The sequence below is a fragment of the Mytilus trossulus genome, unplaced genomic scaffold (assembly GCF_036588685.1).
Source record: "Mytilus trossulus isolate FHL-02 unplaced genomic scaffold, PNRI_Mtr1.1.1.hap1 h1tg000164l___fragment_2___debris__unscaffolded, whole genome shotgun sequence".
NCBI lineage: Eukaryota > Metazoa > Mollusca > Bivalvia > Mytilida > Mytilidae > Mytilus > Mytilus trossulus.
The window spans coordinates 278,559-292,691 of NW_026963305.1; the positions used below are offsets into that span (position 1 = coordinate 278,559).

The window sequence follows — 14,133 nt, forward strand, 5'->3', positions numbered from 1 at the left end:
TAAAAAAACATATAATAAAACTATCCAATATAATCAATAGATCTGAAAGTTGGGTAATACAAAACTAACAAATCAATCAAAACATAGAGCTAAAAGTGGCATGGAACACCAACAACTAAACAATAAATATATAGAGCTGGTAGTGGCATTGAACACCAACAACTAACCAATCAATTTATAGAGCTGAAAGTGGCATGGAACACCAACAACTAAACAATAAATATATAGAGCTGGTAGTGGCATGGAACACCAACAACTAACCAATCAATGTATAGAGCTAAAAGTGACATGGAACACCAACAACCAACCAATCAATTCATAAAGCTTAAAGTGGCATTGGACACCAACAACTAACCAATTAATGTATAGAGCTAAAAGTGACATGGATCACAAACAACCAACCAATCAATATATAGAGCTGAAAGTGGCATGGAACACCAACAACCAACCAATCAATATATAGAGCTAAAAGTGACATGGCACACCAACAACCAACCAATCAATATATAGAGCTGAAAGTGACATGGAACACCAACAACCAACCAATCAATATATAGAGCTGAAAGTGGCATGGAACACCAACAACCAACCAATCAATTTATAAAGCTGAAAGTGGCATGGAACACCAACAACCAATCAATTAATATATAGAGCTGAGAGTGGCATGTAACACCAACAACCAACCAATTAATTTATAGAGCTGAAAGTGGCATGGAACACCAACAACCAACCAATCAATTTATAAAGCTGAAAGTGGCATGGAACACCAACAACCAATCAATTAATATATAGAGCTGAGAGTGGCATGGAACACCAACAACCAACCAATTAATTTATAGAGCTGAAAGTGGCATGGAACACCAACAACCAACCAATCAATATATAGAGCTGAAAGTGACATCAAACACCAACAACCAACCAATCAATATATAGAGCTAAAAGTGACATGTAACAAAAACAACCAACCAATCAATATAAAGAGCTGAAAGTGGAATGGAACACCAACAACCAACCAATTAATATATAGAGCTAAAAATGGCATGGAACACCAACAACCAACCAATCAATATATAGAGCTAAAAGTGACATGGAACACAAACAACCAACCAAATAATATTTAGAGCTAAAAATGGCATGGAACACCAACAACCAACCAATCAGTTTATAGAGCTAAAAGTGGCATAGAACACCAACAACTAACCAATCAATTTATAAAGCTGAAAGTGGAATGCAACACCAACAACCAACCAATCAATTATAGAGCTGAAAGTGGCATGGAACACCAACAACCAACCAATCAATTTATAGAGCTAAAAGTGGCATAGAATACCAACAACTAACCAATCAATTTATAGAGCTAAAAGTAGCATGGAACACCAACAACAAACCAATCAATATATAGAGCTAAAAGTGGCATGGAACACCAACAACTAAACAATAAATATATAGAGCTGGTAGTGGCATGGAACACCAACAACTAACCAATCAATGTATAGAGCTAAAAATGACATGGAACACCAACAACCAATCAATTAATATATAGAGCTGAGAGTGGCATGGAACACCAACGACCAACCAATTAATTTATAGAGCTGAAAGTGGCATGGAACACCAACAACCAACCAATCAATATATAGAGCTGAAAGTGACATTGAACACCAACAACCAACCAATCAATATACAGGGCTGAGAGTTGCATGCAACACCAACAACCAACCAATCAATTTATAGAGCTGAAAGTGGCATTGAACACCAACAACCAACCAATCAATTTATAAAGCTGAAAGTGGCATGGAACACCAACAACCAATCAATTAATATATAGAGCTGAGAGTGGCATGGAACACCAACAACCAACCAATTAATTTATAGAGCTGAAAGTGGCATGGAACACCAACAACCAACCAATCAATATATAGAACTGAAAGTGACATCGAACACCAACAACCAACCAATCAATATATAGAGCTAAAAGTGACATGTAACAAAAACAACCAACCAATCAATATAAAGAGCTGAAAGTGGAATGGGACACCAACAACCAACCAATTAATATATAGAGCTAAAAATGGCATGGAACACCAACAACCAACCAATCAATTTATAGAGCTAAAAGTGACATGGAACACCAACAACCAACCAATTAATATATAGAGCTAAAAATGGCATGGAACACCAACAACCAACCAATCAATTTATAGAGCTAAAAGTGGCATAGAACACCAACAACTAACCAATCAATTTATAAAGCTGAAAGTGGAATGCAACACCAACAACCAACCAATCAATTTATAGAGCTGAAAGTGGCATGGAACACCAACAACCAACCAATCAATTTATAAAGCTGAAAGTGGCATGGAACACCAACAACCAATCAATTAATATATAGAGCTGAGAGTGGCATGGAACACCAACAACCAACCAATTAATTTATAGAGCTGAAAGTGGCATGGAACACCAATAACCAACCAATCAATATATAGAGCTAAAAGTGACATGGAACACCAACAACCAACCAATCAATCTATAGAGCTAAAAGTGGCATGGAACACCAACAACCAACCAATTAATATATAGAGCTAAAAATGGCATGGAACACCAACAACTAACCAATCAATTTATAGAGCTGAAAGTAGCATGGAACACCAACAACCAACCAATCAATTTATAGAGCTAAAAGTGGCATAGAACACCAACAACCAACCAATCAATTTATAAAGCTGAAAGTGGCATGGAACACCAACAACCAATCAATTAATATATAGAGCTGAGAGTGACATGAGCACCAACAACCAACCAATTAATTTATAGAGCTGAAAGTGGCATGGAACACCAACAACCAACCAATCAATATATAGAACTGAAAGTGACATCGAACACCAACAACCAACCAATCAATATATAGAGCTAAAAGTGACATGTAACAAAAACAACCAACCAATCAATATAAAGAGCTGAAAGTGGAATGGGACACCAACAACCAACCAATTAATATATAGAGCTAAAAATGGCATGGAACACCAACAACCAACCAATCAATTTATAGAGCTAAAAGTGACATGGAACACCAACAACCAACCAATTAATATATAGAGCTAAAAATGGCATGGAACACCAACAACCAACCAATCAATTTATAGAGCTAAAAGTGGCATAGAACACCAACAACTAACCAATCAATTTATAAAGCTGAAAGTGGAATGCAACACCAACAACCAACCAATCAATTTATAGAGCTGAAAGTGGCATGGAACACCAACAACCAACCAATCAATTTATAAAGCTGAAAGTGGCATGGAACACCAACAACCAATCAATTAATATATAGAGCTGAGAGTGGCATGGAACACCAACAACCAACCAATTAATTTATAGAGCTGAAAGTGGCATGGAACACCAATAACCAACCAATCAATATATAGAGCTAAAAGTGACATGGAACACCAATAACCAACCAATCAATATATATAGCTAAAAGTGGCATGGAACACCAACAACCAACCAATTAATATATAGAGTTAAAAATGGCATGGAACACCAACAACTAACCAATCAATTTATAGAGCTGAAAGTAGCATGGAACACCAACAACCAACCAATCAATATATAGAGCTAAAAGTGGCATGGAACACCAACAACCAACCAATCAATTTATAGAGCTAAAAGTGGCATGGAAAACCAACAACCAACCAATTAATATATAGAGCTAAAAATGGCATGGAACACCAACAACCAACCAATCAATTTATAGAGCTAAAAGTGGCATAGAACACCAACAACCAACCAATCAATTTATAGAGCTAAAAGTAGCATGGAACACCAACAACCAACCAATCAATTTATAGAGCTAAAAGTGGCATGTAACACCAACAACCAACCAATCAATCTATATAGCTAAAAGTGGATTAGAACACAAACAACCAACCAATCAATATATAGAGTTGAAAGTGGCATAGAACACCGACAACCAACCAATCAATCAATACATATTTCTGAAATTGGTTTTAAACAGCAACAATCAGTCATATATATGATCTTAATATTTACTTATCCTATTCCTTATTCTGTCATTTTTGTCTAGAGTGTGCATTTGCATTTTGGTAGATGTCAATGCACATCTGCCTTGCTTAATAAGAATATCATGTAAAGAACATCATGTGATTCCCTCCGTTAATTGCTCTTTATTTGCACATTCAAAATGGATTTCTAATTTTTTAACCATGGAAAACTTCTGTTGCATCTTATCAAACACCTACCCAGATATTATTTGGTTATAAACAAATAGTTTTCCTCAGATGAGTAATGTTTCAATGACTAGTGATGATGGATTATTAGTCCCCATGGATATTAATTACAGCCACTTAGTCAGAGTTTCTGCAAAACTATGATTTATTTTATAATTTTGATACATTTTCTGTTGGTAAATTTCCTAAAAACAGTATCATAAAAATATCAGCATTCAATATCATATTACTTATTTTCAAACTGTAAATTCTCAAATACTTTAATACAATCATATAGATCAAAACCGTCATCCCTGCGTCAGATCTGAAGACTCAGTGATCTCCCTTAGATAAGAGAATGAAGTAATCCAATACCCAACCTATCACTAGAGAATGTACCATATTTAAAACACATTGGTTATTATTATAGTTTACCTCCTAGAATCTTCATGCTTGTGTTAATCTATAAATATGACACCTCTTCAGGGAAAAGTAATGGAATCATATTTCATTTTAACCGCTATTTTAAAATTCTTTTGGCAAAGTAATAAGATATACTTTCATAAATTTTTAATTCAGACATTAGGCTTGCATCACAACTTCATAAATAATTCAGCTTAACTGTTCTTTTAAAAAGAAAAATGAAATATTAGATGAAATACCCTTATAATAATGGGACAGAACTCTGTAAACCTTCAATATAAATAAATAAAACTTATTGAATTGTCTCCCTTAGTATGATGCTACACCATAATATGAATTAAATTTGGATAAATATCAGTCAGTTATTAATTACATTAAGAACCTGATAACATTAAATTCTTTTTTAGTTTATATTGCTTGTTTAATATTTTATGCATATTCAAGAAAAAAATTACAATTTGCGTTTTAAGTACAAAAGTTTTTACTACTCTAAAAACATATTTTTTTCTGCCTCTCTTTAGTTATCTTAAGATACTTATCCTATTCCACAATTATTAGTCAAATACTCCTAAAAGTGTTCATATTTACCCAATCAATTTCTTTATATATTATTTTTTGGTAAATTGTGTATATCTAATCAAAAAATATCTTTCATTCCCTAAGAGGCTCAACATTATAGATGATTTCAATGTATATAAGCAATTAATAAACCTATACATAAGAGTCAATACTAGATGGCAAAGTATAAATAATGCAATCTGTAAGCTATATAAACACACCAGTCAATTTTTGATGACATTTTAGTCATTTATGATATAAACCACAATCAGTACTGTAGAAAGCTATATAAACACACCTCAATATTTGCTGACATTTATGATATAAACCATGACCAGTGCAGTAGACAATCTGTATGATGTAACAGCACTTCATAGTAATTAGTCTCATAGGAACCATTATCATATACCATACCAAAGATACTCAATTTATAAATGTCCAATAGTACCCTTATGTTTGATAAATCGTAGAATTCTCTCTCTATGGACTATAGATTATGTGTTATATCCTTATCAGGTCTTGCTTGAACAGGAACATATTCCCCAAATACTGATTTAGACTTTATTATATTGTACTGGTTATAATAACATTGTGAGACACAGTAAATTGGATAATTTATGTCATGTAGATATAAATAATAAATAATGGAGTGGTGTGATTGATGGCTATGGATACCCTTTCCATCAATGACAAAACTTATTAAATCTCCAGAAAACTTAAGATTAACAACCCCAAAAGTCCAAATAACAGCCAAAAGATTCCTGACTCAAATGGTGGGTTACTATCAGTACTTTAATGTTAGAATATCATGATTCTTTTCCAGTGCAAGCTCTAGAGCTCAAATTGTTTATTCATGCATGTATCAATCATCAAGGCACTGAGTATTCAAAATATGCAAGGAAAGAAAAAGTATCTTATGCTAAATATTGAACTTACAAAATTCAGTAAGGGACGACATCAAAAGTTCAATGAAGGATAAAAAACTTAATTCTCATAGTTTTTTCACTGACCCCCACACCCCCCTCTTAACTTTATTTGGGAAAAATTGATTGACCTGAAAAGAGATATATGTAAAAATCGATTTTAGATTAACAAAACTTGCAGCAATGTTGACCCCCCCCCCCCCCCCCCACCTCCACCCTCTCAAACTATTTTGATTTTCGTTTTTTATCATAAATCAATCTTTTGATGGCGTCCCTAAGGGATGCTTAATATAGAACTTACCACATTCAATAAAACAGTTGTCTTCCTGCATCCATGAGTCTCCACAGTAACGTCCACTAGGTGATGGTGCTGGGTTCTTACAATCTCTAAACCTTCTTCTCTTCCCTGCTCCACAAGATACAGAACAAGGGGACCAGTCTCCCCATGAACTCCATCCTCCATGAACTGGTTCTAAACAAATATGGTATTAAAAACTTCAATAAATTCAAAGATATGTTATATTGCGTGCTTTGATTATTTCAGACTAATGTGTGATTTAAGTTTTAGCGATATTGAGAAATAATCCTGTTTAGTTCATATGAAAAATTCAAAATGAGAGTTTAAATTATTACTATTATAACCCTGTTGAATTTTCACAATAATATAAATGCTCCGGACCATATGAGTATTTTGACCATACCAAATGATCATGACCATATGCATATACTTGTTTGGTAATCAACAGGCCAGACCATATGAGTATTTGGACCATATAGGTATTTTTTTCAAATATATTACAAACATTTCAAAAATACAATAAACTTTATCTAAAAAAAGAATAAAGGTTACATGAAAATGTTATAATTTTATAATTCAAAGGCTAGATAAAAACTTTCTATTGATGCCAAAGTTAGTCTATTACAGAGTTTTAAAACAGAACCATAAAGATTTCAAAAATCAAGTTCTATCAATTAATTATACCTTTTCCTTTACATTTGCCAGGGTGCTTGTTCTTAATTCTTCGCTGTTCTTTACAACTTGACCGTTCCAGATGACATTGTGTCCTGTACGTCATACCATCATCCCCACAGACAGGGGTGTGGCCATTAGGACAGGGTTGGAGAGGACATCTACAGGCTGGACCATTGCTGACTTTATCTATGTAACATTCCCCATAGAAGGCACAGAAGTAGTTTCCACAGGAGGCTAAAAGAATAAAAATTGACATAGCTATATTTTTTTACACTTCCGGTAATTGGCATTTATGAAAGTTTATTACCTGTTGATGACCTTCTGCTGTTGTTTTTTCTATGGTCGGATTGTTGTCTCTTTGACACATTCCCCATTTCCATTCTCAATTTTATTACTTTTCTGTCAGCGCTCCTGTTTTCTAATATGTCCACTGGATCAGAAACAGCATAAAAACAAATTTAACACATATTTTGATTTGGTATCTTTAGTCTGTGCTTAAAGAAATCGAATATTACAATAGGAATATCAAATCTCAATTATGATTATAATTTTTCTCTGTCGTGCTGTCTCACATTTCTATATCTTATAGCTTTCTATACATAACTGGATTTGGCATATTCTTTTAAGGCCATTATATCTGTGTCTTCAGTTAAGTTTATTATATCTTTGGTCTTAGGATGAATAGTTATCTCATAAGCAATCATACCACATCTCCATATTTTAATTCTAGACTTATTAAACTTTTAAATTAAACTTAATAATGAGGCGACCCTCAATATACATTTTCTGAACTTAACTCTTGTAAAACAACATTTGCCAAAACAATTGGAAAAAAAGACTTCATTTAAGGTTAAATATGATCAATATTTAGTCTCATAGTGAATACTTAACATTTAGGACATAGGTAAAGACCCTCACTTACATAATACGCCAATTTTTATGACATATTTATCTATCTAACAAAAGAATTATTTGTTAAGTAAACCTCAGAAATATAAGCTCATATAGAATTAACATCTTACAAGGGAAGAAATTCTATTCCTTTACATGACTTTATAACTTACAATGAGGGAAATATTACGCTAATATTTAGTAGTAATTTTTTTTTAAATCGTGATAGACCAACGAAAGACCTTTCGTGACATATTATTGACGTTGTGAGATGTTTATATGATGGATTAGATTTCCTACTCATCGACTTATAAGATTCTCTGTTTACTGTAGGTTATTAAATATATGGTCTCATTAAATACAGATAGTATTCTTAGGTCTAAATATGGCATTTTAATTATTCAAATGTTTAATGATGCAGTGCCAAAATATCTATATGAGTCACTTAAAAAATAACAGAATTTTGCACTGTAACGTATAGTCTGATATATGCCAAAAATCATTGTAAGCCTATAGTAGGGTTATTCTTCTAGTACTAAATGCTCATCAATGTTATTACATAATACAGTAAATGTTACCTTGCTATACTGCCATTTACATTTTTTCTATATATTTTGGAGAGCATTTAATACAAGTTCTTGTTCATTCTAACATATTTAATCCTACTGACATCCAAGTTAATTATTTAGGAGATCTATAACTGTATTTACATAATAGTTCTTGAAAAACTGGTCATTATCGTGATATATGGACTGCCCAGAGGACAGTGGTATTAACTAAGATAGTGATAACTATTATGTTTATTTCATTGAGGACCCAATGTGTTTTTAAAAATTCCCATACATTCAAAATGTCCCAAAAAAACTCGAGTAATAGTACAATTTCAAAGGCAAAGAGTGATGACCTGAGTCGTTGTAAAACTGAAATTCATTTTAGTGCAACTTTTCAGTATATGAATACTAAATGAAGTTCACTAAAATTATATAATTTACGAAAACATATGGTAAACAATTCAACAATTTAAAAATAATATTAAAAAGAGGAAAATGTTTTATGAAAGGGATATCTCTTAATTTTTTTTAAAACAGAGAAACCACGCCCCACCGGTCATTATCATGTAAAAGTCTGTTAACGACCTGTTTTCTGGTCCTTTTTGTTCTGTTAATGACCAATGGAATTTATTAATGAAGAATAATGAATGTCATGTGGCCCCTTTTTTTCCAATAAGATAAGTTTATTCTCAAACGATATGAAATAATATATTTTAAGCCAAGATGACATCAATTGGTGATTTGATGGTCACAAATTAAAAGTTTACTTGTGACATGCAATATATCTATGATTGCACATACATTTTCATAGCATCAATTGTGAATTGATGCCATAAAATTGGTGACCTTATCCAATCAAAATGAACGATACAAACAAAGTTGCATTAGAATTAAATATAACCACTGTTGCTGAATGATCATGCTTTATATAATGCATCGTTGACTTATGCAGTCCTTTGAAATAAGACAGCACTACCCAGGTCTGGGGTAATGGTAATTTGTAATTGTAATGCATTGTAATATTACTTTTTTTGGATGTAATGCAAAGTAATTTGTAATGCTCATTTTCTGCATTACAATTACATGTAATGTAATGATTACTTTAGTTAAAAATTGATGTAATGCCTCCATTACAGTACATTACTTTTCATTACAAATTGGTAAAATAGATAAAATTGAAGAATATTGTATAATAAAAATCAAATATTAACAAAAACAAAAGAAAGTATGGAATAACATTTTTGTCACAGTTAATTACTGTATTAAATAAATTACATCAATCTTTAAAACACACATTAAGGTGGTACCCAACACTTTCACTAAAATTAATTTAGCTCGTTTAATTTTCATAAAATTTTGACTAAGTATTTTCTTTGACCCTTTAACCAAAATATATAAATTTCAAAATTTTTGAATCAACCATTTTATCAAAAAAATTACACTGGTTATATAGCAATTTGCCAAACACCAATTTTGATCATTGAGAAGCTTAAAATTCCCTTTACAACACAACGTAATTATAACGTTTAGCTGATTTTACAGAGTTATCTCCCTGTAGTGTTAGGTACCACCTTAAGGTAAGAAATATAAAATGGTAAAATATATCAAGTCTTTGATCTTGGTTTCTGATATTTGTTTAATATGATATGGGAATATTTTGGTGTTAGGTGGTCTTTGAAAAATCTTATAAAAAAAATTATCAAATAAAACTATATAGATTAATGAAAAAAATATGAAGATGAAAATTTCATTATTCTATACACACCTTACATGTATTTCAATGAAATATTGAATATATCAAACAACATTTTTGGGGGTTCTGTCTGTGTTGTTATTTCACCTAATTAATATCACAATGTTTTTATTGCAATCAAATCTTCTCAACTTATGTTTGTCCTCACAGAACCCTTAGGCAATTCACAAGATAATCCTTAAATGACACATTTATTATATCCCTTTGAAATCCTTAATGATGTCTTAATGATTAAGTGATCAATGTTAGAAACAAAATTATATGATAATTTATTTATTTTTACCACCACCTAAGAAACTTTAAAGTGACTTTTTCAGTTTCATGCCTCCTACTACTCCAATAAAGAGTAGACACAGGTTTGGTGCAGTACATGATGTTGACATCTACTTGTCAGAGCCATGTGAAGAAATTTCAATCAATGCACTGGAATAATGGAAGTCAAATTCAGTTTGCCTTTCTTCTTTGGTTAATACAGCTATCAAGTATTTAGCCATTCCCCACACATAAGCTCCAGTAGAAAGGCTTTTAAATATTGCCGGAAAGGTGTACATATATATCTTTATTCTCGTAAACCAAAGTACAATGGTACAGAACTGATCGCTGTTCTCTTAATAGCATCACATTTAAACAACTTATGATGATAAAGTGCAATGGACATATTAATTAACCAGTATTTGAAGTCTATGTCCCTAACACTGTATACATATGTACATATACCTCTGTTTTTGAAATGCTTTTTGTTTTTATATTGAAAAAGTAATGTGTAATGTAATTGCATTACACAGGCAAAGTAATTGTAATGTAATACATTACATGTGAGAAAAAATGTAATTGTAATTGTAATTGTAATGGAAGAATCACAAAGTAATTGTAATGTAATGCATTACATTGCAATGTAATGGCCCCAGGCCTGCCACTACCACACAAAAGTAATGTTGTCTGAGGTTTAAACTCTAAATAAAAAAATGTTTTTAAATAGCTATAACTATACAGTTTAGAGGACTTAAATGCCACCAATATATGGCCTATCTATGTCTCATATTTATCAATGTCCTAAACATTATGTGTTGTGAAACATTTACAGATTATATAACCATACAAGAACATTCTCTACATTGATAGCTTTGGTAAATCAGGTTCCTTAACAGAATCAGAGACATGATAATACTATATTTCTTTAACAGAATTAACCTTTGAAAATCATTTTATTGGTTATAGGTAAATTCAAATAAGAAATCATTTATGCGGTAATTCAAAGCCAAAGGCAATTAATTTCTTTGTTTTCTGCTTTATAGCATTGTTGTGCAAGTCATTTAAGGTACCATACAATATGAAAACTGCACACTTTTTTTCAAATCTATTTATTCCTAATCATAAACCTACTTTAAGACTTAAGAAATATTCTGGGATTTTATGATTTGAGTACTCCCTTATTCCTAGTGCCGAATGGCAACAAACCATAATTTGGCTCTAAATATGTCATATTTCTATAACCCCCATCACACTAGGACTACATTTCTACTATGAACTAAAATTACCAAAACAATTGGAGGTTGTTGTAAGATGGTCAGGGTGAGGATGTGCAATGGGCTTCATGATTGTTGAGGTCCTAGCCAACCACTTTAAAACATGCTCAAAACATTCTTAGTAAAGATGTGGGCAAACCAAGTTACATACTGCTGTAAACAATAGAAGGGTCAATACCCTTTGTAGAGGTCAAATTCTTCCAGAGACAAGCTGTGCAGATATTTAAGCGTAAATGTTATTTATTACTATTTCCATTAAGAAATAAATCATAGGTTGGCGAATTTATGTTTCCGTATATATTTCAAAATAAGAAAATTCCATCTACCGAAACCCGATTGGCCCAGAACACAGAGATCAGTGATGAATTACAATATTCAGAAACCCATTTATTTAACAAATTAAGGTAATTTACTTTCCAGAGGAATCCATGATTTCCATATATATAATGTAAATAAAGCCTCCTGACAAAGACTACAATTAAGTTTTGTCTACTGTCTTAGAAAAAACTGCATCAATATCATAATTCTAATTTGTATGCACAATCTAAGATGTATCTAAGATCTAGTTATACTTTCTGGGAAGAAACCAACAAAATAATTGCTTTTAAAACATATCTTAAAATAATTCTAGATGGAAAAGAGAAATTTAAGTCGTATCTATTCCAAAATCTTAATAAAATTTACTTTTTCTTAATAAATAGCAAGTGGGCTTGAAATTTGTTAATTGTATAAAACCAGATGAAGAGTTTTGTGTTATTTATCAAAATAAGCAACATAATTAATTATAATTGTAAATGGCCAAGTAATACTGCCATTTTCAGATAATTTTGTTTCAGGAAAACTAGATTTTAATGACATTATTTCTTTGACAGACTTATAATGGCATCATGACCATGCAAAAGTCATGTGATTTTAAATAGTATGATTTCAAAGAAAAACAAGTTATATCTATTTTAATTCTATGCAATATGGAAATTTATAACTCTGTGAATAACTTTTCTTCAGGATTTTTTTCTTTGCTGTGATTTATGGAGCAACATCAAAAAATTCACCCATTATGATTTCATTGATTACTAGTATTCAAAAGTTTAATTCCCAGAAATTCTATTATATGATCAAAGAATATGACTGCATTTAAATTGTGAAATAAAATAAAAATGCACTAAACACACCTCTCTGAAATCAGATCTACAATAAGATTTTTTTAATCGTCTCAAAGGGGACAAAACTCATTTCAACTTTCATGATTTTACAATTGAGTGATTAAGAAATGTTATACCCCATTTAAGGTGGTACCTAACACTACAGGGAGATAACTCTGTAAAGTCAGCTAAACGTTTTAATTACGTTGTGTTGTAAAAGGAATATTAAGCTTCTCAATGATCAAAATTGGTGTTTGTCAAACTGCTATATAACCAGTGTAATTTTTCTGACAAAACGGTTGGTTCAAAATTTTTGAAATTTTTATATTTTTGTTAAAAGGTCAAAGTAAGTACTTTGACAAAATTTTATGAATATTAAACGAGCCAAATTAATTTTAGTGCAAGTGTTGGGTACCACCTTAACTGATGTGAAAGCATTATAGTATTGATACATCAACATTAATGATAATGCACTGATTATAAACTACATGTATTACAATAGAACTTGACGACATTTTCATTCAATATTAATCTAAATTCAAATTTTATAGTTTTTCTTCAACTTAATAAATGTCAAGGCATACATGTGATGGACTGTGAAACTCAGATCAGGAGATTTGGAAATTTTGGTCAGGAGATTAGGACTCAGATCAGGAGGTTTTTTATCGACATAAATTTTGTCGTAAACGTAAACATATGATGTAGAAATTGTGTTTTTTCTTCAAATTTGCATCAAATTGTTATGTTTATAGTACCCTTAATATTGCCTTTCTATTTGAATAAATTAAAATATTAAGAAGAATCTGTTTCTTGCTTTGTTTTGTTTCTGATTAATGATTGTTCTCTGCTTGCAAATTAATCATTATATTTATTCAGCTTACATGATCTGTATAGATTTTTATTCATGTCTCCATCTCCTTATCATTGGTAAATGTATAGACAAATAAGAAAGAAATAGCTCTAAATGTATATTTGCAACATCATAAATTAATTAAAAAAATAACAAACACTTACAGTAGTACTGTATGGCTTTTAAGCATTATGAAAGTCATATAAAAAGATATTTGTAGAAAACTTAAAATGACTTCATTGGTGTAATATGTTTTGCTATTTCTAGCTTACACAATAAAATCTTATGTTTACTACCATTGACAAGGATAAATCAAGATA

The 14,133-nt window shown here is 31.4% G+C and overlaps 1 protein-coding gene across 1 annotated transcript in view; it reads right to left on the bottom strand.

Annotated features, from left to right (window-relative positions):
* LOC134700587 (agrin-like) overlaps positions 1–14,133 on the bottom strand; it is a 115,017-nt gene that overhangs the window by 53,019 nt on the left and 47,865 nt on the right. The window contains exons 3-4 of the mRNA XM_063561966.1: positions 7,110–7,334; positions 6,429–6,599 (exon numbers count right to left, since the gene is read on the bottom strand). Coding sequence (XP_063418036.1) covers positions 6,429–6,599; positions 7,110–7,334 — 396 coding nt within the window. The remainder of the gene's footprint in view (positions 1–6,428; positions 6,600–7,109; positions 7,335–14,133) is intronic.